Raw genomic sequence first — 23,243 nt, 5'->3', positions numbered from 1 at the left:
GGGGCTGCCGCGTCTCCTCTTGGTGGACAAAGTAGGGTTTGCTCCGCCCCGCCACCTTGGCGGCCAATGAGAGCTTTAGGGGGCGTGGCTGCTCGCCGTGCCAGCCGATTGGCCCTCAACTCTGTCAATCCTAATCTTGGCCCCAAAATTAGCTGGGAGAGGCGAGGGTGGAATAGGGAGGAGAGGGAGCGTGGGGGACGTGTGGTTGCCCAAAGAAGTCTTAAGAATTTTGCAATCAGCCTCAGCAAGGAGGCCTGGGTAAGGGGAGGGGCCAGGAGGCGTAGCGAACGGACCCAGGAGTTCCGGGCACCCCTCAGCCGGCTCAGTCTCGGCGGAGGAGGGGGGCCTAAAAAGTGACGCCACGCCCCCACAAGGAGAGCTTGCATATTTATGAGGAAACGTCGAGCTCTTTGGAGGACCTGGCCGTCTAGAGGGACCAGAACGCCTTCTTCTTACCGCGTTTCCGTTTCCGCTAGGATATTGGCGGTTGCTGAGCATCATGGCAACCGTGGTAAGTGGCGTGGGGAGGGCTGAGGAGCGAACCCGCACCTCCGAGTCTGAACGGGAAGGGTGCTGGGGGCCTGGGCCCCTGGGTCTGAGGGAGGAGAAGGCCTGGGGGCCCGGACCTCTGGGTCTGAGGGAGGAGGGAGGGTGCTGGGGGCCCGGACCTCTGGGTCTGAGGGAGGAGGGAGGGTGCTGGGGGCCCGGACCCCTGGGTCTGAGGGGGGAGGGGGCTGGGGCCCGGACCCCTGGGTCTAGGGGAGGAGAGGGTACTGGGGGCTTGGACCCCTGGGTCCGAGAGAGGAGGGTGCTGGGGCCCGGACTCCTGGGTCTGAGGGAGGAGTAAAGGGGTTGGTATCCTGGAATCAAATGGATATTCAAGATCTCAGTAATCTGATCTGACTCAGTCATGTTATAGGAGCTCCAGCCTCCAATCCTCTGGGTGCAATTAGCAGCCAGTTCTGCAGTCTTTTGCCCTAAAGTGATGAGGGTTGTAGTAACTTAGGCTTCAAGTCATTCAAGGAGTCTTGGGTTACTGATGGCATGAGTGGCACCTGAGTACAGGAGGACGCTCAGGTGGACATCCGTCCAGAGTGTGAAGTTGCTTAGCCTTGAGTCACAAGAGTGTTGAGAACTTGAAGGGTGTCCGTGGGCTGGGGGTCCAGAGGCTGGGGATCTTGCAATGAGATTGTTTTGGCCATTTTAATATTTCAGCCCCTTGTACTCAGTGTGGATGCTCAGTAGGTTAACTCTTGAATGTTGGAATGAATGAATGCATGAGCTCACTAAAGGAGAGATCAGGCACACCGGTCCTGGCACTTGCTTAAGAAACATCTGAATGAAGAAGGGATGTGGCCTTAACTTGGGGTTGAACTGGACTTCCGGCTACCTTGGTTCCCATAGTGACCCTGGTGGGGGGGTATGGGGGAGGAGTGGGGCGGTAGTTACTGGTAGGTGTGGAATTTGAGTCTGTGGCTGCTGTCATGGCAAAGAGGGTTGATAGGGGAGCAGAAGCAGAAGAGGAAAGGTAATGGCCACATTCCTAAGACCCAGTTCTCATGGACATGAATAAAGCATTGGAAGTTTGAGGGGACAGTGGGTGCTGAGTTTTAAAATGACCTCTGCTGGGGCACCTGGGCAGCTCATCGGTTATGTATCTGCCTTCACCTCAGGTCATGATCTCAGCTCTGGGATGAAGCCCTGCCTACTGGCTCTCTGCTCAGTGGGGAGCCTGCTTTTCCCACTCCTATTCCCTCTGCTTGTGTGCTCAAGTGCAAGCACGTGCGCGCTTTCTCTGTCAAAAAATCTTAATAAAATAAAATGGCCTCTGCTACCATGGGGTCAGTGAGTAGCACAGCATAGGAGAGGCTTCTGGTGCAAAGGAAGGCCTTGTAGGAGGCAGGTCTGTTTGTGTGGGATTGCTAAGGGTTAAGATTTCTGGACCCATGCCCATTTATTGCCACAAGTAGGGTCTGGTAGGATGTGTCGTGATATGTGAGGGTGAGTTCTGAGTCTTTTTTTTTTTTTAAGATTTTATGGGAGAGAGAGAGAGAGAGAGTGAAGCGGGGGTGGGAGGTGGGAGAGGAAGAAGCAGAGTCCCCTCTGAGCAGGAAGCCTGATGCACGGTTTGATCCCAGGACCTGAGGATCATGACTTGAGCCAAAGGCAGACACTTAACCCACTGAGCCACCCAGACACCCCTGTTCTGATTCTTCTGCTAGTGTTTGGGGCCAGTGTCTGTTGGTCTTGGTTCCAGCCTTCTATGAGGAGAGGGTAGGTGGGAGGGAAGCTTGTGACCATGTGGCGGCCATGGTCTAAGCTCCAGAGACTGGAGGCTTCCAGTGGGTTGGATGTCTACATCTCCTCTCCTGGTGGAAGAGAGACCTGTGGTTGGGGGCAGGTGGCCAAGGGACTGGGTCAGCAGGCTGGCTTCTTAGGCTTTCCTTTCCTTACTAGAAAGTGTGAGGGGCGCTTGGTTAAGTCACTGGAGCAGGTGACTCTTAATCTTGGGGTCCTGAGTTCGAGCCCCATGTTGGATATAGAGATTACTTAAATAAATAAAACTTAGAAAAGAAAGAAATCATCAGATACTCCAGTGCCAGCAAACAATACAGCCTAGGACCCACCACCCAGATTTCTTAATTTTTTAAAAAATATTTTATTTATTTATTCATGAGAGACACAGAGAGAGAGAGAGAGGCAGAGACACAGGCAGAGGGAGAAGCAGGCTCCATGCAGGGAGCCCGATGTGGGACTCCAAGATCAGGCCCTGGGCCACAGGCAGGCGCTAAACCGCTGAGCCACCCAGGGATCCCCACACCACCCAGATTTTTAACAGCCTTAGTGAGATATAATTCACATACCATATAATTTACCCATGTATTTATTTATTGTAAAGATTTTATTTATTTATTCATGAAAGACAGACAGGCAGAGACCTAGGCAGAAGGAGAAGCAGGCTGCCTGCAGGGAGCCCAGTGCAGGACTCAATCCCAGGACCCCAGGATCAGGACTTGAGCCAAAGGCAGATGCTCAACCACTGAGCCACCCAGCCACCCTACAATTTACCCATTTAAAGTGTATAGTTCAGCAGCTTTTAGTATGTTCACAATTGTACACTAACACCTCCAGGACATCTTTATCCTCCTGAGAGGGAAACCCTGTAGCTCTTGGCCATCATCCCCCAGTCCTCTCAGACCCCGTGGCCCTAGGTCACCACCAATGTACTTCCAGTCTATGAATTCACTTATCCTGCATGTTTCATATAAGTGAAATCATGCCATATGTGATCTTAAGTGTCTGGCTTCTTTCACTTTGTATGTTTTCAAGGTTCATCCACACTACAGCATATGTTGGAACTTTCTTTTTATGGCTGAACAATATTCCAAGTGTTTACATACCACGTTTGGTTTATCCATTCATTCATTGATGGATATTTTGGGTTTTCCCACCTTCTGGCTCTTGTGAATAATGCCACTGTGAACACTTGGGGATTCTCGAACTGTCCTGGGGGTACTTACTCATCTCTCTCCCCTATATGAGAAGAGATGGTGGCTGGCTCCTTTTTTCAGAGAGCTGAGAACACCAGAGGGCTCAGTACCTGCTTGTTATATCAGCTCAACACTTCAGTACATCATTCATCCAAACCCTAACATTGAACCCCAAGTGAACAAGCAAGGTGTGGGCTGTGCCCTTCGTGGGACTCACATCCACCAGAGCCGATAATATTGAGCTGATAGTCTCCCTTCTAAATGTGAGATTACACAGGGAGATTGGGCTCCCAAGGGAGACCTTTTGTTCTGTCCAGACCTCCAGAGACCCTGGAAGGAGTCAGGCCGGGGCAGTGGTTGGGGGGCCTTCCTTCGTGAGCGTCACTAGATCTGATTCAGTGAGGGAAGTGAGGAGAGCAGGCTGGACTCTGGGACATGGGTGTGCAAGGGCCTAGTGACAGATTCAGGCAGTGTGGTACAAGGGGGCTGGGCAATCAGGGACCAGTTTGCTGCTCTGCATTGGGTGTTTGTCCTTCCAGTCATGGGAGTGGGGAGAGCTGCTTCCTTCAGAAATAATTTCTGGGCTCCAAATAATGTGCTAGGCCCTGGGGACAGTGCTGTGAACGAGACAGACACGGTCCTTGTCTTTCTGGGACACTGTTGACTGGGGTCAACCAACCAGCGTTAGTGGTGACAAGTAAGAAGGGTGGGAGTGACAGTTGTTTGGGTTATTGGCCTGCCTGTGGGGAATAAGAATGGAAAGGACTGCCTCTAGGGATGTGGGCAGGAGGGACAGAGGAGTTGGTGAAAACTGGGATCATAAGGGCTTTTCTGATATGTCTTCCTCTATCCCCAGACGGCCACAACCAAGGTCCCAGAGATCCGAGATGTGACAAGAATTGAGCGTATTGGTGAGTGAGCAGGGTCTAGAGCCTGCCTGCACCCCACAGAGCCAACCAGCCCAGGGGCCATTCGCATCCCCCTCTCTGATGGGGGGAGATAGGGCTGAGTGCCAGAGTGGGCTCAGATGGCACATGGAGGACCTTGCTAGGCTGCAACCTGAGATGCAACCCAGGCCGCACTTCTGCTGGCTTGGCTACCCCAGTTAGGCTCCTGGGTGTCCTAGCATTTTGCTTGGAAATCATAAAAGTGTCTGCTTGCTGAGTGCCTACTGGGCTTGGCCTAGAACTGAATGTCCCATGCCCTCAGCGCACACTGGCATTAGCTCCATGAGGGCAGGGACCAGGTCTGGCCTGTTTCTGGCTGTGTCCCTAGCAGGGGCCCCAGCAGAGCAGGCGCTCAACAGATAACCAGCAAATGCATGAGTTCATGTCCTGCCAGGTTCTCACAGCCATCCCAGCAGATGTGCATTGTGACTGCTCTCCTGTATTTTATTTAATGGAGGAAACTTTGACTCAGAGCAGTCAAACCACTGGTCCTGGCTCAATGTGCAGAGTAGGCCATAAATCTAGGAGTACGAAGTTGGGGTGTAGTAGGCCAACAGAGTGCAGCCTCCGCAAAGAGCTTTACCTGCATGGAAAAGGAAACTATACTCCTTTGTGCACATTTGTTCACTCTGCCTATAAGGGAGGCCCAGAAGTAAAGAGGCTAGCAACGTGGGTTCTGGAGGCCCGGTGCTGGGGACCACTTTTGCTGCAAGAGGCTAGTTGCTCTCTGCCCTGGAGTCCTTATCTACAAAATGGAGCAAAGGTGTTCACCTCATCAGTATTGATACAAGATTCCATCAGGTCATCGATAAAAAACCCTCAGCATGCAAGGGCCAACACGGTTTCAGCTATCAAAAGACCCAGTAGACACCAGCTACTCCCAGTACCAGCCCTCAGGATGCTTAAAATCTAGTGCTGGGGTCAGCGAATCTTTTCTCAAAGGGCCAGACAGTAAATCTCTTCTGTAGAAAAATCATCAGTTCTCCCATTGCAGTGTGAAAGCAGCCACAGGCAGTAAGTAAGTTAGGGGGTGTGGCTGTGTTCCAGTAAAGCTTTATTTACAAAAACAAGCGACTGAGCCACAGGCTATCATTTGCCCAGCCCTAGTCCATTGTGAAACATTGAAATCCCACGTCTTTACCTCTTGCTGGGCTGTGTGGTCTTGGGCAAGGGGCCTGACCTCTCTGGTGTCCCTTCTCGAATTTGTGTTGATGAGGGCCTGAGGAGTTTTTTGAACCCCAGAAGCACTCCTGGGTGGTAATAGCTGGGACTCCTGTTTCTCAGGGTCACGTGGCACAAAATAAGAATCTGTGGGGCCACTTAGGCTATAAACATAAAGTGTTTGTGATTGTTAGTGGTCACGGTTAGATCCTGATCTGATGTGGTTAACCAGATCTGGGTGATTCTGGTTCCCTCTGCTGTATCCTAAGGGCAGCTCCAGCTTATTGAGCATTTACCCCCACTAGCTATTCTCCCAGTAACGTAGAGACATGGACCCACCCCCCCTCATTTGACCAAGGAGGAAGCCAGGGCTGAGAGAAGCTGCCCCTTTCCTCAGGCCACACATTATCACGAGCTGGCTGGTAAACGTGTCTTCTGGTTCTTCCTCCTCCACCCCCTCTCCCCCGTCCCCCCACAGGTGCGCACTCCCACATCCGGGGACTGGGACTGGATGATGCCTTGGAGCCACGGCAGGTAGAACTGAGGGCAGTGGGCTGGGAAGGCTGATCAATGGATGTACAGGGTTCCCAGGGTCCCTGGGCATGTTAGGATCTCCCAGACCTTTGGCTACATATCTATAAAATTTAGCCACATGTAGAGTTTTATTAGTCCTAAAAATTTGGGGTGGAAAAGGCTTTTTTTGCTTTTCCCAGGCCCTAACCAGCATCGTGCCCTTTCGTCTCACTGGTCTGGAGGTGGTAGAAATGGGGGTGGCAGTCCAGTAGGAAGTCACATGGTGTGCTCTCACCTCCCACTCTACAGGCTTCCCAGGGCATGGTGGGGCAGCTGGCAGCCCGGCGGGCAGCTGGTGTTGTGCTGGAGATGATCCGGGAAGGGAAGATCGCTGGGCGGGCTGTGCTCATCGCTGGCCAGCCGGGCACTGGGAAGACGGCTATCGCCATGGGTAAGAGGCCTCTCAGGGCAGGAGCTCTTCTGGTCCCTGCCAGTTAATCCTTTCTGTGTAAATCAAGGTTGGGTTCGGCCACATTCAACAGACAGCCCAAAATGGCAGAGACTTAAATGCTCTGCTTCATTCTGTCACATAGAAGAATCTGAACATAAGCCACTTAGGGCTTGTTGAGCTGTTCCATCAAGTATTCACCTTTCTACCTCAATATCCTCTGTACTTTTATGGCAGAGTCACCTCATGTTCCAAGAGGGTTGCCTAAGCTTCGGCCTTCCTGTCCATTTTTTAGTATATGTGTTGCCGAAGTGAGCACAGGCCTTCCCATCCATACTCCCATGTAGGAGGAAGGAGAAAGAGATCTTGCAGTGAGGGTGTACCTCCCTACCTTTAAAAGTAGCTAGCTCCCGTTAAGCAGCTGTCTTGGGACCCCCACATAATTTTTTTTTTTTAAGATTCTTTATTTATTCATTCATGAGAGACACAGAGAGAGAGAGAGAGGCAGAGACACAGGCAGAGGGAGAAGCAGGCTCCATGCAGGGAGCTTGACGCAGGACTTGATCCCAAGTCTCCAGGATCAGGCCCTGGGCTGAATGTGGCACTAAACTGCTGAGCCATACTTTTTCTTATATCTGCCCCATACTTTTTCTTATATCTTATTGACTAGAACTTAATCATATGGTTACATTCTGCTGCGACACTATGGGACATTAACATGACATGAGGGAGCAGGGAGGGATGTGATATGGCAGTTGTCAGGAGAGACTTCCCAGAGAAGTCAGGCCCTGAGCTAAGACTTGCAGGGTGTCTGGGAGTCTTCTGGACACGCAATATGGGACGGGGCTATCCAGGCAAGAGTGTGGCACATGTCTGGAAAGGGGACCAGGAAGAATTTCCACCTCTTACTGGTCAGAAGGGTCCAGTGACTTCCTGTCTGTGAGACTTGACGTGGTGCTTAGAGTGACTGCAAGGTCAGCCCCGGTGTCTGCCGGCCAGCCCCAGGCCAGACAGAAGACCTGTCCCTGGGCTGGTTACAGGTCATGTGATGGGTTCATGGTTGAGCACCAGTGCATGCCTGCCACCCCCAGATCGCTTCTCTGCAGGTGCGGTCCCACACCAGCACTTGTTCTGTTGTGGTCCTCATTATACAGAGATACAAACAGACAAGACTTCTCAGGATCACATGGTGCTAAGCGGTGGAACCGGGATTCGAACCTAGGTGGTCTGGCTCTAGAGCCACCACCCTTAACTACTCTTTCAGTCCTCTTTTGGCCTTGATTCCTGCTCATTACCCCCAAGCCTAAAAGGCTAAACAACTTCTAAAGCCCTGGCGAGGTTATAGGGTCATGAAATTGACCTTCTGGTCAGCATGGGGTTCGAGTCCAGGTCTTCTATGTAGCCCGCCATCCCTGGCTTTCTCCATGTCTCCCTGTCTGCCCCCAACACTGTGTGTATTTCACCTACGCTACTTCCTGAGGAGGGAGAAGAGCTGGTTTGACACAGAATAGGTGTTGGGGACCTGGTGCCAGGCTGTCCCCACTTACCCAGACCACCTCTTCCCCAGGCATGGCACAGGCCCTGGGCCCTGACACCCCGTTCACAGCCATCGCGGGCAGTGAGATCTTCTCGCTGGAGATGAGTAAGACAGAGGCACTGACCCAGGCCTTCCGGCGCTCTATTGGCGTTCGAATCAAGTAAGCACAGGACCCGGTGTGGGGGATGGAGTTAGCTTGCAGTGGCCTTGGGATGACCCCTGCCTGCCCTGTCCGGCTTGTCCCATGCCTAAGGGCTCATGGGAGTTAGCCATTTGCAAGGGCCTGGGCCTCGGGCTCTCTGCTCACATCCGTTTTCCGCCTAGGGAGGAGACTGAGATCATTGAAGGGGAAGTGGTGGAGATCCAGATTGACCGTCCAGCCACAGGGACGGTGAGTCTGCTGCTGAGCCTGGGCCACCTCCAGGGCTGGAGGATGGGGTGCCAGAACCCAAGGGATGTTGGATGTTTGAGCTGCAGGTCAGAGCCCTCTACTGTGTACTGTGGGGGTCATTGACAGTTTATCCACTTTTTTTTTTTAAGATTTTATTTATTTATTCATGAGAGACACAGAGAGAGAGAGGCAGAGACACAGGCAGAGGGAGAAGCAGGCTCCATGCAGGGAGCCTGACACGGGACTCGATCCTGGGTCTCCAGGATCACGCCCTGGGCTGAAGGTGGCGCTAAACCACTGAGCCACCCAGGCGCCCCAGTTTATCCACTTGTGAGTGACGCCCTGAGCCGTTAAAAGCAAGTGGTGTCATGACAGAGAAGGTCTGGAAGTTCCTCACACTTAAATTTTTTTTTTAACTTTTATTTATTTAAATCATCTCTGCCTACAACATGCGGGGCTCAAACTCATGACCCCAAGATCAAGAGTTGCATGCTGTTCTCACTGAGCCAGCCAGGTGTCCCTCTCACAGTTCGTTCTTTCTTTCTTTTTCTTTTTTAAAATTTATCTTAAATAAAATAATTTAAATTCAGTTTGCCAACATGTCATGGTAAACACCTAGTGTTCATCTCACAGTTAATGGTTAGGCTTAAGAACCTGTTCTGTGAGATTTTATGCAGCTTAGCCCTAAAAGGTGTTTCCTATCCAGCTTACATGGTCATGGTGATTTGCTCCCTTTTTTTTTTTTTTTCAGCTAAGAATTTTAACTTTTTTTTTTTTTTTTTTTAAGATTTATTTATTCATGAGAGACACAGAGAGAGAGAGGCAGAGACATAGGGAGAGGGAGAAGCAGGCTTCTCACAGGGAACCTGATGCGGTACTCGATCCCAGGACCCTGGGATCACAACCTGAGCCAAAGGCAGATAGATGCTCGACCACGGAGCCACCCAAATGCCCCAACATTTTTGTTGTAAATTGCAACAGATGTAAAGAAGCACGTAAAATAAGCGAATGGTCTAGTATGTTATTATAAAACAAATCTCCTTAGAACTACCACCAAGATAAGAAATTAGAACTTTGAAGAAAAAAAAAAAAAAAAGAACTTTGCCAGCTCCCATCCCTACCTCATTGCTCTTTCTACAACACCCCACATCCTCACAAGGGTGGCTGCCCTTGCCTGTTTTCACTTCTTGGGTGTCATTGGTTTTATCACCCAGCAATGCATTCCCATGCATTAGTCAAGATTGCCCATTTTTAAGATTTCTTTTTTCTTTTCTTTTTTTTTAATAGAGAGCATAAGTAGGGGCACAGGGAGAGGGAGAGGCAGATTTCCTGCTGAGCAGGGAGCCAGAGCTGGGGCTTGATCCCAGGACTCCGGGATCATGACCTGAGCCAAAGTTAGATGCTTAACCAAGTGAGCCACCCGGGTGCCTCTGATGTAAAGATTATGTAAATAAATCGATAAATCTTTAAAATATAATAAAATAAAAATGTAAAACCAAAACCATCTCTCTCTTCCTCCTAAATTCCAGCCCTTTTGTCCTGCCATCTTTCCCTACAAAAAGAACAGCTCACTAGAAATAAGAGACAAGTGGATGTGCTGGAAGACACTGACTGTGCTTATTTTGTGGGGAGAAAGTGTGGTATTTTTGTTTTCTTAGCTGTGTTTAGCTTAGCTCTGTTTTCTGGGTTTGTGACTAATAAAAAAAAAAAACACACAAGTTACGTGGACATAAAACAAGGAATGTTAGAGTGTGGCACACTCCCACCTCCCCACATCAGGGCCCTCTAGTCCATGTTGCTGTTCTTAAAGACTTTATCTTTTAGGTAAGTTGTTGTTTGTTATCTTCCTGGGTTTTTAGTAATCGGTTTGTTGAGCAACCAACAAACAATAAGCTGCACACAGTGAAAGTACAGGATGTTGGGGCACCAGGGTGGCTTGGTAGTGCGTCTGACGCTTGGTTTCTTTTCTTTTATTTATTTATTTATTTTTTTAAATAAAGATTTTATTTATTTATTCATGGGAGACACACAGAGAGAGAGAGGCAGAGACACAGGCAGAGGGAGAAGCGGACTCCATGCAGGGAGCCCAATGTGGGACTCAATCCTAGGACCCTGGGATCACGACCTGAGCCAAAGGCAAACACTCAACCATTAAGCCACTCAGGCATCCCTGAAGCTTGGTTTCATCTCAGGTCATGATCTCACGATTTCATGGTCATGGGATTGAGTACTGCGTTGGTCTCTGCACTCAGTGCAGAGTCTGTGTCAGATTCTTCCTCGCTTCCTCCCTGCTGCCCGTCTCTCACTCTTTTTTTTTTTTTTTTTTTTTAAGATGTTTTAAATTTATTCATGAGAGACACAGAGAGCAAGGCAGAGACATAGGCAGAGGGAGAAGCAAGTTCCCTGTGGGGAGCCTGATGTAGACTTGATCCCAGGACCTGGAGATCATGACCTGAGCCAAAGGCAGATAGATTCTCAACCACTGAGCCCCACCAGTGCCTCTCCCTCCCTCAAATAAATAAATAAATAAATAATTTTTTAAAGAGTTTATAGGATGTTAAGTTTTGACATATCCACAGTCCATTGCCCCCTAAAGCATCCCTGTGTCATGCCCATTTCCAAGCTGTGTTGGGGAGACAATGGGCCCCCTCTGAACTCCTTGGCTGGCCTGTCACCCATCTCAGGGCTCTAAGGTCGGCAAGCTGACCCTCAAGACCACAGAGATGGAGACTATATACGACCTGGGCACCAAGATGATTGAGTCCCTGACTAAGGACAAGGTCCAGGCTGGGTGAGTGGCAGGGGGCCATGGTAGGTGGTCAGGGTGGGGGAATCTCGAGCCCTTTCATGTCCTCACTCCCACCCTCCTCCACATGCAGGGATGTGATTACCATCGACAAGGCCACAGGCAAGATCTCCAAGCTGGGCCGCTCCTTCACACGCGCTCGCGACTATGATGCCATGGGCTCCCAGGTGGGCCAGGGCTTTGGGGGTCCGCTCACTCCAGGCACCAGGATGTTTGCATCTCCTCTATCACCCCCATGGCCCAGAGGGTCCGGATCCTCCAGTAGCCCCACCCCATGTCCCTTACTCCTGGTTCTTCCCTGTACCCACCAGGACAAGGAGGGCACTTCATCTTTGCAGTTTGCTCATGGTTTCTGAGGTCCTCCAGTAACCTCCGATCCTTCAGTGCTCTCGAGTGCCCTGGTGGTAACTTCCTCTTGGACCTGGGATTTCTGGATTCTTAGCTCTACCCCAGGAAGTCCAATCTCCCCCAACTCTCCACCCAGACAGCCCCTTTGGGCCCCCTTTCATGTTCTTCTTTACTCTTACCTCTCCCTCCCTGCCCCCTGGCCCCATAGACCAAGTTTGTGCAGTGTCCAGACGGAGAGCTCCAGAAACGCAAGGAGGTCGTACACACCGTGTCCCTGCATGAGATTGATGTCATCAACTCCCGCACCCAGGGCTTCCTGGCTCTCTTCTCAGGTGAGGCCCAGCAGGCTGGCTCTGTTCATGGCACACACTGCTCCTCCTACCTCCAGTACAGCCCCCTGGTTCGTCCTACCCACACTGTTGCCCTCATTCCCTCTTGGATAGTCCCAATGGGGGCTTGCATGTCCTACCCTCTCTTCTTCCTGGGTTCTTTGCCTTGGGTCTTCTTCTCTGGGACATTGCAGACCGAATGAGACACTCCTTCTGTCACTTTGCCACTCCAGTTTTTTTTTTTTTTTTTTTTTTTTTTTTTTAAATTTTTTATTTATTTATGATAGTCACACACAGAGAGAGAGAGAGAGGCAGAGACACAGGCAGAGGGAGAAGCAGGCTCCATGCACCGGGAGCCTGACGTGGGATTCGATCCCGGGTCTCCAGGATCCCGCCCTGGGCCAAAGGCAGGCGCCAAACCGCTGCGCCACCCAGGGATCCCTGCCACTCCAGTTTTGATCTCTCTTCCCTCTATCCCTGGTGTCCCATCTTCATTTCTCTCTGTCCACTCTCCGGCCCTCTGTCCCTGTCTCCTCTCTGACACTCCCTGTGTCACCCCCACCTCCTTCAGGCGACACAGGGGAGATCAAGTCAGAAGTCCGAGAGCAGATCAATGCCAAGGTGGCCGAGTGGCGTGAGGAGGGCAAGGCTGAGATCATCCCTGGCGTGAGTACCAGGGTGTGGCCAGGGCAGGCGGCTCACAGTGAGAGCAAATGGGAGGAAAGAGGCTTGGGTAGGTTTGACACATGCCCCAATGGCTCCCAGGTGCTGTTTATCGACGAGGTCCACATGCTGGACATTGAGAGCTTCTCCTTCCTCAATCGGGCCCTGGAGAGTGACATGGCGCCCGTCCTCATCATGGCCACCAACCGAGGCATCACCCGGTGAGCCAGCTGCTGGCCTCCCCAGAGGTCTCTGGGAGAAACAGGGTGCTCCAGGTAGTGGGTATGGGCACAGGGTAAACAGGGAATGTTTGTTGAGTTCCCTGTCAGGAAGGGTATGGACTTAGCTGGTGTCACAAGGCTATCCATGTACGGGGGCCTAGACAAAGTTTGTCTTTTAGCTTCTCCCTAAAACAAAGCAGGCGGGTGCTCAGGGCGGTAGGCAGACAGTTCTGCTCCATCAGGAAGTTGAGGATCATGTTCTTTCTGTATTTTAGTTCCTGTAGCCCTTGAGGCTCAAGTTCCCAAACTGTGTGCCAAGGCATGCCAGGATGCTGCTGAAAACACATGAGTGCTCTGGGATGTTCTGAGTTTTCTTTTCTTTTCTTTTCTTTTCTTTTCTTTTCTTTTCTTTTCTTTTCTTTTCTTCTTTTCTTTTTTCTTTTCTTTTCTTTCTTCTTTCTTCTTTCTTTTTTTAATGATTTTATTTATTTATTCATGAGAGACACAGAGGCAGAGACACAGGCAGAGGGAGACGCAGGCTCCATGTAGGGAGCCTGATGTGGGACTCGATCCTTGGCCTCCAGGATCACGCCCTGAACCGAAGGCAGATGCCAAACCGCTGAGCCACCTAGGCGTCCCATGTTTTGAGTTTCTGAGGGATGCACAGAGACAGATGTGTTGGACACTGCCTGCATCACTACAGTTAGGTCATTTAGCCCTAACGACCTTATAGAACAAAACTTAATATTGCTTTTGGCCTAAGAATGCCGGGGGAAAATTTTAGAGCCATGGAGCTCACCTGGTTCTGGGAATCTGTGCCCTAGGGTGTTGCCAGCACCTCTCGTCCTGTTGTCCCAGCTGGTCTTCTTCTCTGCCTCATCTGTATTTTGGTGGACAGGGAGAAGGAAGTGGGTGGTAAACAGCTCCCCTGGGAAGCTGGGGCCTGGAAGGTGCACTTAGCACTTCCACCGTCACCCACTGCCCAGCACCACCCTGGCTGCTCTGGAAGCTGAGGAATGTCTTCTCCAGTGCTGTGGCCATGTGGCAGCTAAAACTGGTCGGTAGAGGGTGGCCATCATTACAGAGGACAAAGGGGCAGATTTTCTGTGGCTTGTTTCCTGGGTGAACAGCTCTGACCCTTAAAAGAAGTTCAGGAGGTGGATATTGTCTCAGCCCCACGTTACAGAGGATAGCAAGGCCTGGTGACGTGCCTGAGGTTGCATGGAGAAGGTGTCAGAGCCAGAGTTGCCTCTCCTAACGAAGATAGGAAGGGGCCAGCTGAGGGTAAATGTATGGCAGCTGCACGCGGGGCACATCCTGGGCCAGGGCACAAACCCAAGTCGCTCCTCTGTTATCTGCATAAAATGTATTCTTGAGTCTACTACGTACTCTCACTTAAATGGATTTGTAAGCCCCTCTCCCCTACCCCCCCCCCCCCATCAGTGCTGGCAACACTCTGGTGCTCCTGTGTGACTGGGTGTGGACCCTCTAATCTAAGGTCCAGCAAGTTGGCGCCCTGCCTGCTTTCTGGTTACAGCTCACCTGCTGTAAATGAATGTCCTTTTCGTTCTTTCTTTCTTTTTTTTTTTTTTTTTTTTTTGAGTGTCCTTTTCATGCCGTGTTATCTGCTTTTTATTAATGATTTGGGATTTAAAAGGGCCCCCTAGTTGCCCAGGCACAAGGCGAGGATGGATGTGCCTTACAGAGAAAGTGTGTGTGTCAGATGAGCTTCGTTCCAGGCATGATGTAGAGTGCTGTCTGCCACGAGTTCAATGCGAGTGGGTCAGTAGTGTATGCTAAATAAGATGTATTTAAACAGAAGCACGTAGAACCAGGTTATATATTGGTTGGTTGACAAAAATACTGTGACCAAAGGCTCACAAGAACCTACCACATACATCTCCAAGAAGCAGTGGTTCATCATTTGCTAGTGAGTGTCTGCCCCCCCCCCCCCCCCCCACTTAATAGAATGTCACTACCACAAATTACAAGAATCCACTCTCTCCTGGCACTGCCATGTGCCAGGGCCTGCTCTGGGCCAGGTGCAGCACGAATAGCACAGAATAGGACCATCACAGTCTCTTACCTGTGGAGCTCTATGTCAAGCAGAAGAGTGAGACCTTGACTCAGTAATCCTGGATATAGATACCTAGCTCAGACCAACCCAGTTTTCTGTGGGCGGGGGTGGTGACACAGCTGGGGGACAGCTGCACAGTTGGTGATGACAGTAGCCATGAGCTGAAGGTTAGGTGATATTTGCCCAGTGAGTGGGCTGTGATGGAGAGGGTGGGTGGGGTATTTTAAGTAGAGGAAATGGAGACCTGGGTTCTGGGAGCATCACCCTGACCACCCTCCCTTTCTCCTCTTCCCCAGGATCCGGGGTACCAGCTACCAGAGCCCCCATGGCATCCCCATCGACCTACTAGACCGACTGCTCATTGTCTCCACCTCTCCCTACAGTGAGAAGGACACAAAGCAGATCCTACGCATCCGGTATGGGCAGGGCCGCCTGGGGTTCTGGGGCAGGACCAGGCTACGGGTCTGAGAAGCAGGGCTGGCACCCACCCTATTTGGCAAGTGGAGGCAGTGAGGTCTGAAGGGGTAGGTCTCTGGGCCTGCAGGAGGTAGGGCTAGGCTGGGCTGGGCAACCAAGCAATGGCCTCAGATCTGGTGGTGGGCCAGTGGCTGACACTGGGGAAAGAGCCCTGGCTGGAGAGGGTTGGAAGCCCAGGTGACAGGTCCAGCCCATGCCTCAGTGGCCCTTCTTGCTTGCCGTTCTGTGGTTCTGTGAACATAGACTCCACATGTCCCCCAGGACTTCAACAGCGCCCAGGGGGAAGCGCCAGCCAGGGGTTTGCTGCAGTCAGAGCCCTGGCCCTGGCTGACCACACCCCACCCCACCCCACCCCACCCCGCCCCACCTGCCCACAGGTGTGAAGAGGAAGACGTAGAAATGAGTGAGGACGCCTACACGGTGCTGACGCGCATCGGCCTGGAGACCTCATTACGCTACGCCATCCAGCTTATCACAGCTGCCAGCCTGGTGTGCCGGAAACGCAAGGTCAGCTAGCCCAGTAACCCCCGGGGCCCGCCCAAGTGAGTGACCTACTCCTCACTCCAAGGGCTTGGAGGGCGTTGTTGCATTTAGCCCCAGAACATAGGTTTTCAAAGGCTGGGAAGTTGGGTCTGCGGAGTTTATACCTGTATTTCCTCGCCTGACACATAGCAGGTGCTTCATAGATGTCTCTCATCTCAAAGTTAATGCCATCAAGTCCATCTTACAGATGAAGAAACTAAGGACCGGAGGGGTTGGACCCTCAGCCGGGAGGTGGCCGATGCAGGATTCAGGCCCAAGCAGTCTGGCCCCGGGGTCTTCACCCTGACCTGCTGCACTGGGAGGGGCCCCACTGAGATCTGGCCTTTCCCTATCAGGGCACGGAAGTACAGGTAGATGACATCAAACGGGTCTACTCGCTCTTTCTGGACGAGTCACGCTCCACGCAGTACATGAAGGAGTACCAGGATGCCTTTCTCTTCAACGAGCTCAGTGAGTGTCCTCTGCTGCACCTGTCCCCAGGGTCACCCACCCCAGGGGGGCAGGCCATATGTAGCCTGGATATCTCAGGCCCTTCCCTCGAGACCACACTGACCACATGGCCCCCCTTCCTTCTCCCCACAGAAGGTGAAACCATGGACACCTCCTGAGCTGATGTCACCTTCACCCCCCCCCCCACGCCCTGTTTTCTACTAGAGTTCTGACGCTGTAACTTTGTATAAAATGGTTCTGAAACTGGACCCATTCTCTCTCTCTCTCTCTCTCTCTCTTTTTTTTTTTTTTTTTTTTTTTTTTAGAGCTCAAGGGAATGGCAGGGGGAGGGCAGAGGGAGAGGGAGAAAGAGAGAACCCTAGGGAGGCTCCAGGATGCCCAGTGTGAAGCCCAGTGTGGGGCTCGATCCCATGATCCCAAGATCATGAACTGAGACAAAATCAAGAATCAGATGCTCAACCTACTGAGCCACCCAGATGCCCTGAAAAACTAGACCCATTCTGTGTGTGTGTGCATCTACATGCGTACATGCATCCTGAGCCTGACAGAGACAACCTGAGTGCAGTTTGAGAAGCCTTTATTGGGAGGGGAGGGAAGGAGCATCTGCTGGCTCCAGGAGTTGGGGCAGGAGGGGATCCTTAGAGGAACAGGAGGCCCGGGAGCAGGGGGCGGTCACAGGCCAAGGATTGAGCTCTGGGACCCCCACAGTCGGAGTTGCTGAGACGGCAGGGCCCACAGCGACAGCTGAGGGCCACGGGGAAGGAGACCATGGGGTCCACGCCAGGCGGGCATCCGGGGAGCCGGATGGAAGCAAAGTGCAGCTCATGGTAGGTGCACACTGGCTGGGGCACAGGTGGCAGGGCGGCTGACAGCACTCGTACCTGTAGGCCAGGAGAGGGATGGGGGGGCATGACTACCTGCCTGTGGTCAGGCCCTCCCCTGAGCTCTCCTGCCGCCCCCCAGGTCTCAAACTCAGGTGTCCAGCAGACCCTCTGTGCTCTCCCTCCCTTCCTCCCACATGCCCAGCTTTGACTTCCAATTCCCCAGCCCCTGCCCAGGGGGTGGGCCATCCTTCCATCCCAGCTGTCGTTTTACATCTGATGTGGGCCTGGCCCTGAGTAATCCACCCTGAAGCTGAGGTGGCACCCGTTGTTCCCAGTCCAGCAGGGCTGGTCCCCACCATCCCCTGAAGCTCACCATGCTGGGGCAGTAGCCGGCACAGATGGTGGTGGTGAAGGTGATACAGACCGGGCAGGCTTCGTTCTCAGCAGCCAGGGTGGCGTTGATGGGCCGGCACAGCGGCCGCAATGGCCCCCTGGATGCCCACACCCCACCCACACTCAGCAGCAGCCACAGCAGCAACCCCTGGGACAAGGCCAGTGTCTCAGGGCCAGCCAGACATCTCTACTCTGAGCCCTTACTTACCCTCCCCCCCCAGACATTCAGGGACCCAGCTCCCCTGCCTGACATCTTCCATTCAGGACCCATCCCTCCCACTTTGATTCTCTGCCCCTGATACTCAGGAACCCCAGATCCTCCCACACTGCAGAGTCCCACCCTCAGGCCCTGCTCCACCTGCCTAGGGCCCTCCTGGCAGAAAGCCCGGTGGCTGTCCACAGCCTTCTAGAAGGAAGCCACCTCAATCAGGTTGTAGGACTCTCCCCTCCTTGTGCCAGCTGAGGCCTGGATGGAGTTGCAAAGCACCTGGGGGCCCTAGTCTTACCTGGAGCGTCTCCATTCTCAGTTCCTCCCCTGTGATGTTTACCTGGTCTTATAGTTGCAGGCTGTGGGGGTGGCAAGGCCACTGGGGATGGCGGTATGATGGGGTAACCTGGACACTAATCTCTCCGGGGGCGAGAACCAGAAAAGGTCAGGGAGGTGTGCAGGAGTGGCTCCGTGGAATGCCCCTTACCCCCACTCCCTGATAGGCACCCAAGGTGAAGCTGACTTCATGACTGGATCCTCTAGTGCCTCAGGTGCTAGCAAAGTCATGCTTGGGCCACAGGAAGCCCTTGACCTTGCCCAAGGTGGTATAGCCTCGCCTCTGCCCATCATGGTGGGAGTCTGCATGGCTGGATGGAGCGCGCCCCTTCCAAGGTGACTGGCGGAGACCTCAATCCCCCTCCCCTCCACCTGCCATAGACTGGAAGCCATTCCTGTCCCATAGTTTACTCTCTTTGGGAGGGCAGGACTTCGAGATTGGATTCTGTGCCCTGAGACGGGGTTCCACCTGCACGCAGGCGTGCCTTCCTCCCGCATGGAATTCAGCTGCAGCCCCATCTCCCCCACCCTCAAGCCCCCAGAGCAAACCATCCATGGGCGTGGTTTAGGCCATTTAACGCAGTTGACTAATAAGATAAGCTCCGCCCCCTCTGTTGCGGAGGGCCTGTCCCTCCCGCGAACCGACAGCCCCAAGGTACGTTTTCAGCTCAGCGCCCACCTACCCCCCAGCCCCCAATCCGGTCAACCCTACGGTCCAGTGTGGGATTCGCCGGGCTCACGACCCAGTGGGCGGGGCCTGGCCGCCGCCTCGCTCCCACGTGACGGGCATGTTTCCAGGCCTCGGCTCCGCCCCGCCTGGGGGGCGAGTCCGGGGCGGGGCTGGCGCTGCGGGCTCACGGCGGCTGGCTTCATGCTGCCGTAGCTGGAGTTCTCAGTGCGGTAGGCTTGCGGCACGCTGTAGATGCCCGGCACCGGCTGCCAGTGCGGGCCGCCCCAGGGCAGTTCCAGCGGGCAGAAACGGTCGAGCCGGAGGAGTGGGTGCACCGGGGGTCTGTAGGACTCCTGAGCCAGAGACCACGACCCGCGGTGCGGCACGGCTCTCGTCATCGGGCGGACGTGGGGCACGCGGATCCCTGGCGGCCGAGGAGGGCGCGGGTCATGGCCCCAGGCGTGAGGCGTCTTCTGGAAGTTCCAGTAGGTCAGCGAGTCCTTGCGGGGATATCCAGACAACTCCTTCCTGTTGATGGGGAAGGGACAGCTGGATCCTAGGGACAAGTCTGAGAGGTTCAGACCTCGCGTTCTGAGGACCCTGTAGACCTGCATTCCTGCGTTCCGAGGCAAGGACACGTTTGTAGGAGTCGGGGACCCCTTAGGAAGGATGGGGGCTGAGGACTGCTAACCTGAATTCCTGGATTCGATGTCCTTAAGGGCCTGGAATTTGGAGTTTTTTCGAACCCTTGGAAAGGAGTATCTCGGAACCAAAGTAGACCCCGCCCTAGATCCCTAGGGCCCCGCCCCTGGTCCCCCCTCTTGGACAAGGCGCAGGTTTCAATTTCCTGAGAGCTGACACTAAGAATACTTGGGCGCTAAAAGAGGTAGGGCTGGGGCCTGAACTTCCGGTTCTTGAGTGTGCAGGAACTGAATGAAGGCTGAGGCTACTGAGTCGGACAGGGGAAACTGACACCCAGGGTCGGCATCCCGCCAGCTTATGCTGGGGGCCGTGCGGAGCGAGGACCCAGCTCACTTCGGGTAGGCCCGGAAGTCCTTGGCCGAGGTGGTCAGATAGAGCTGACGACGGTCCAAGATGCCCTGGTCAGATACTGTGAAAAGCCGGCCGGCCAGCTCGGGGTTCTTTGTCCAGAGGATTAAAGCCTGACGAGGATCCGGGTAGGAAGGCATGAGCAAGAGAGAGGTTTCATACCGCATTCCAGGACCTGGGTCCCAGAACTCAGGATCCCTCCTTCGACCCAACAGGTTCTCACATTCGCCTGCAGAATCCTTCCTGACCAATCAAACGCAAGCCAGCGCACTTTAGCTTCGCTACCCAAATCAGAACCCTTATTAGGGATGCTCCAAAATCCTAACATTTGAGGGTCAACACAAAGCCCAACCCCCAAGCACAAAAAAAAAAAAAAATCTTTCTAGGTCCGCCCGCAGACTCCCGGCTTCCACCTCCCGCCGCTGGAATTCAAGCCGCACCTCGGGCAACCTTTTCTCTGCTCATCCTCTCCAGGAAAGCCTAGTCCCGCCTCCTCCCGACCGCGGCTCGGAAAGTTCAAGGCTCGCCCCCACGTGCCCGCCGCCGCCCTGCTCTGACCACAGCCTCCGAACCCCTGCCCAGCCCCGCCCCGGGGATTTACGAGTTGTGGCCCCAGCCTCCCAGCTGGGATTACGGTCTCCAGCCCTCTCCGCCTCCTGACCCTACCTCAAAAGAACGGAGCTCCACCCCCAGACTCTGTAACCTGATTCCGTCCCAGACCTTTGGTTAGGACCCCGGACTCAAAATTGTCCACCCACCCCAGGGTCTCCTCGTCTGGTCCCCAGCTTCAGAGCCCCTCCGCCCCCGTCCCAGGCGCTACAAGCTCTGTCCCACGGTGGCAGCAGGTCTTCTTCGCTACCTGGGAAGGGCCTCCGCGGAGGTGGTCTGCAAATTCCAGGGACTGGGGCCCGACGTGGAAGGTGGCGGGCTGGTCCAGGCCCGGCCAGCCGGTGTACTGAGCTTTCATCTCACTGCACTGGTGCTTCGCGATCAGCGGGAGGCGCCAGCCGAGGTGTCTGAGCTGCGGGAGGGCGACGCAGGGTTCCCACGTGAGGGTGCAAGGCACTCCACTGCGATCCCCAGCCCTGTCCCTGCGGACCTCTGCATCCCAGAGCCTTACCTTTTCTGCTAAATCCTTGATCCCCACAGTCCGTGTGGGGTCTGAAGGCTCTGGGGCCCTGGGCTGTGCGTAGGGGCCGCCCTGGGTCTTAGGTATGTAAGCTGAGCCAGAGGTGGTCTCCCATCTGCTGATGACCTCGTCAAAATCCCAGACGTGCAAATCCTGCTTTGCGGCCGCGGGCAGGGGCTCCGCCACCGTGGACTGGGAAGAAGGACTTCAGCTAAAAGAAGTCAAGTCCGGCCTGCGAGACCTGACCTCTCCCAGTCGGTCCCCAAAACTTTCCTCCCTCCAGGTCCAGTCATCCAGGTTTCCCTAGCCCCTCTTCTTTCAGACCCAGGAGTCGAGGACTCTCCTTCAGTCAGAGAGGAGTCCACGCCCCCAATCCCCTTTTCTCTGGGCAGGTGTCTGGATCCCCAGGCCTCTCCTTCAGACACAGGGGTCTGGACCCCAGTCTCCTTCTAGCCTGAGACCTAGGGTCCTCTTACCTGCATGGTGGGCGGGGGAAAGGGCACAGATGGGATAATGTGGTTGGCGACACTAGTGCTGGTGAGATGCCAATTGGGCCAGGACCCAGGCGCCTCCGGCCCAGCGATTGGGGGCCATGGGGGGCCATAGCGCAGAGCTAGGGTCCGACCCGCCATGGTCCCTCCCCTGCCGGGTAGCCGCGCAGGAGCCGGCTTGTTGTTGCTGTCGCCCCAGGTAACAGAACCCCCCCTCCCCCCGAACCAGCCAATAGAAGGCCTGCAGGTGTGTGGATGGATGGATAGGGTGAGAAAGAGACCCAGGCACAGAGGGACTGGGACTTTGAGGGAGGGGCCCGGAAACTCAGAGAATTGGGGGAGGGGAGACCTAGAGAGAGGAAAGGGCTGTGAAGGGCAAGTGGGAGGAAGGGGAAATAGAAACTCAGAGTTTTAGGGAACTTTAGAGATGTGAGTTGGGGGAGACAAGAACCCAGAGGGGGAGGAGAACAGAGACCACCCACTGCATCAGGGAATCCATGAGAAACAGCCCTCTTTCTGAAGGGGTCCCAACTCTCTCAGCCCCCTCCTCCCTCTGCCAGGCCTGCCTACCTCTGGGGTAACGATTTCCAGACTTCCCTAGGGCGCTCCCTCCCTCCCTGTGTGTGCTGAAGGAGTCCGCCTGGGGCTTGGGCTTCGTCTGCCCTGCCTGCCTGCCTTTGATTTGGTTGAAAACTTCCACCTGGATATGGGGGTGGGTGACAAGGGAGAGACCCACAGACAAGTACACAGGGAAATACTTAGCGAAAAGAGAGGGGAGGGAGGGGATATGGAAAGAGCTTTGATGGGAATGAAACACAGAGGAGAATGGGTGAGAGACAGTGAATGAGAAACAGAGATAGAGAGCCCACTGACCCAGAGATGAGACAGAGGGAGGTGACCAAAAAAAAAAAAAAAAGAGGGTGTGAACTACAGACCTGGAAACTGAGTCAGCCAGGCACACCACCCCCGTGCTGCCCTGGCATTCCTACCCTTCCCAGGGGCCCGAGTCTGTGTTGGTGGGGGGTGAGGGGTGGGGGATGGGGGATGTCTGTGGTCTCTGTCTTAGGCCTAAAGCTGGTTATAAAAGAATGTGTGTGAGGGATGCCTGGGTGGCTCAGCGGTTGAATGTCAGCCTTTGGCTCAGGGCACATCAGGCTCCCTGCATGGAGCCTGCTTCTCTCTCTGCCTATGTCTCTGCCTCACTCTCTCATGAGTAAATACATAAAATCTTTAAAAATAAATAAGTAAAATAAAAGAATGTGTGCATGTGTGTGTCACACACACACACACACAGGTAAGATATGGACTGGTGATGCATGAAGGGGTCTCCTGAAGGTATGAGATCTACCCCTGACTTCCCTTGTCACTTCCTCACTTTAAAGACTTTTTGGTTGGGGCACCTGGGTGGCTCTTTGGTTGAGCATCATCTGCCTTTGGGGTCCTGGGATCCAGTCTCGCATCAGGCTCCCAATGGGGAGCCTGCTTCTCCCTCTACCTGTGTCTCTGCCTCTGTGCATCTCTCGTGAATACATAAATAAGATCTTTATAAAAAAATTTTAGGGGATCCCTGGGTGGCGCAGTGGTTTGGCGCCTGCCTTTGGCCCAGGGCGCGATCCTGGAGACCCGGGATCGAATCCCACGTCGGGCTCCCGGTGCATGGAGCCTGCTTCTCCCTCTGCCTGTATCTCTGCCCCTCTCTCTCTCTCTGTGACTATCATAAATAAATAAAATAAAATAAAA

General features: G+C 53.7%; 3 protein-coding genes across 4 annotated transcripts; 1 reads left to right on the top strand and 2 right to left on the bottom strand.

Annotated features, from left to right (window-relative positions):
* The first annotated feature begins 143 nt into the window (after window positions 1–143).
* On the top strand, window positions 144–16,961 carry RUVBL2 (RuvB like AAA ATPase 2). Of its 2 annotated transcripts, none has more exons than XM_072772021.1 (15): window positions 144–511; window positions 4,348–4,402; window positions 6,078–6,133; window positions 6,422–6,563; window positions 8,128–8,257; window positions 8,422–8,488; window positions 11,173–11,279; window positions 11,368–11,461; window positions 11,851–11,974; window positions 12,543–12,637; window positions 12,737–12,855; window positions 15,229–15,348; window positions 15,787–15,916; window positions 16,288–16,402; window positions 16,708–16,961. In XM_072772021.1, exons 1-15 carry the CDS (start codon window positions 500–502, stop codon window positions 16,833–16,835), a joined length of 1,494 nt encoding a protein of 497 aa, XP_072628122.1. In that variant the 5' UTR covers window positions 144–499; the 3' UTR covers window positions 16,836–16,961. The 2 variants fall into 2 exon arrangements, with proteins under 2 accessions (XP_072628122.1, XP_072628129.1); XM_072772028.1 differs by lacking the exon at window positions 16,708–16,961 and adding an exon at window positions 16,535–16,650.
* Window position 16,962: 1 nt separating this feature from the next.
* Window positions 16,963–18,275, bottom strand: LHB (luteinizing hormone subunit beta). Its single transcript, XM_072772079.1, has 3 exons — window positions 18,126–18,275; window positions 17,600–17,767; window positions 16,963–17,283 (listed from the first exon to the last, which is right to left on the bottom strand). The coding sequence occupies exons 1-3, from the start codon at window positions 18,138–18,140 to the stop codon at window positions 17,041–17,043; spliced, it is 426 nt and encodes a 141-aa protein (XP_072628180.1). The 5' UTR covers window positions 18,141–18,275; the 3' UTR covers window positions 16,963–17,040.
* Window positions 18,276–18,428: 153 nt separating this feature from the next.
* SAXO3 (stabilizer of axonemal microtubules 3) lies at window positions 18,429–22,394 on the bottom strand. The gene is made up of 5 exons (XM_072772039.1): window positions 21,489–22,394; window positions 21,004–21,204; window positions 20,743–20,904; window positions 19,869–19,996; window positions 18,429–19,361 (listed from the first exon to the last, which is right to left on the bottom strand). The coding sequence occupies exons 1-5, from the start codon at window positions 21,642–21,644 to the stop codon at window positions 18,872–18,874; spliced, it is 1,137 nt and encodes a 378-aa protein (XP_072628140.1). The 5' UTR covers window positions 21,645–22,394; the 3' UTR covers window positions 18,429–18,871.
* Between the last annotated feature and the right edge of the window lie 849 nt (window positions 22,395–23,243).

Source organism: Canis lupus, chromosome 1 (genome assembly GCF_048164855.1).
Source record: "Canis lupus baileyi chromosome 1, mCanLup2.hap1, whole genome shotgun sequence".
Taxonomy (NCBI): domain Eukaryota; kingdom Metazoa; phylum Chordata; class Mammalia; order Carnivora; family Canidae; genus Canis; species Canis lupus.
The sequence above is the reverse complement of the archived record's forward strand: the minus strand, read 5'-3'. Positions and strand labels throughout refer to the sequence as shown.

What these genes read in the sequence shown, in the direction of transcription:
- RUVBL2 (XM_072772021.1), top strand. An exon ending in ATGCCTTGGAGCCACGGCAG is followed by an intron (nt 6,134 to 6,421) that starts GTAGAACTGAGG and finishes CCCACTCTACAG; the next exon opens with GCTTCCCAGGGCATGGTGGG. An exon ending in GAAGACGGCTATCGCCATGG is followed by an intron (nt 6,564 to 8,127) that starts GTAAGAGGCCTC and finishes CCTCTTCCCCAG; the next exon opens with GCATGGCACAGGCCCTGGGC.
- LHB (XM_072772079.1), bottom strand. An exon ending in CCGGCTACTGCCCCAGCATG is followed by an intron (nt 17,284 to 17,599) that starts GTGAGCTTCAGG and finishes CCTGGCCTACAG; the next exon opens with GTACGAGTGCTGTCAGCCGC.
- SAXO3 (XM_072772039.1), bottom strand. Translation starts at nt 21,644, where the DNA reads ATGGCGGGTCGGACCCTAGCTCTGCGCTATGGCCCCCCATGGCCCCCA. An exon ending in TCAAGGATTTAGCAGAAAAG is followed by an intron (nt 20,905 to 21,003) that starts GTAAGGCTCTGG and finishes GCCCTCCCGCAG; the next exon opens with CTCAGACACCTCGGCTGGCG. An exon ending in TCCGCGGAGGCCCTTCCCAG is followed by an intron (nt 19,997 to 20,742) that starts GTAGCGAAGAAG and finishes GATCCTCGTCAG; the next exon opens with GCTTTAATCCTCTGGACAAA.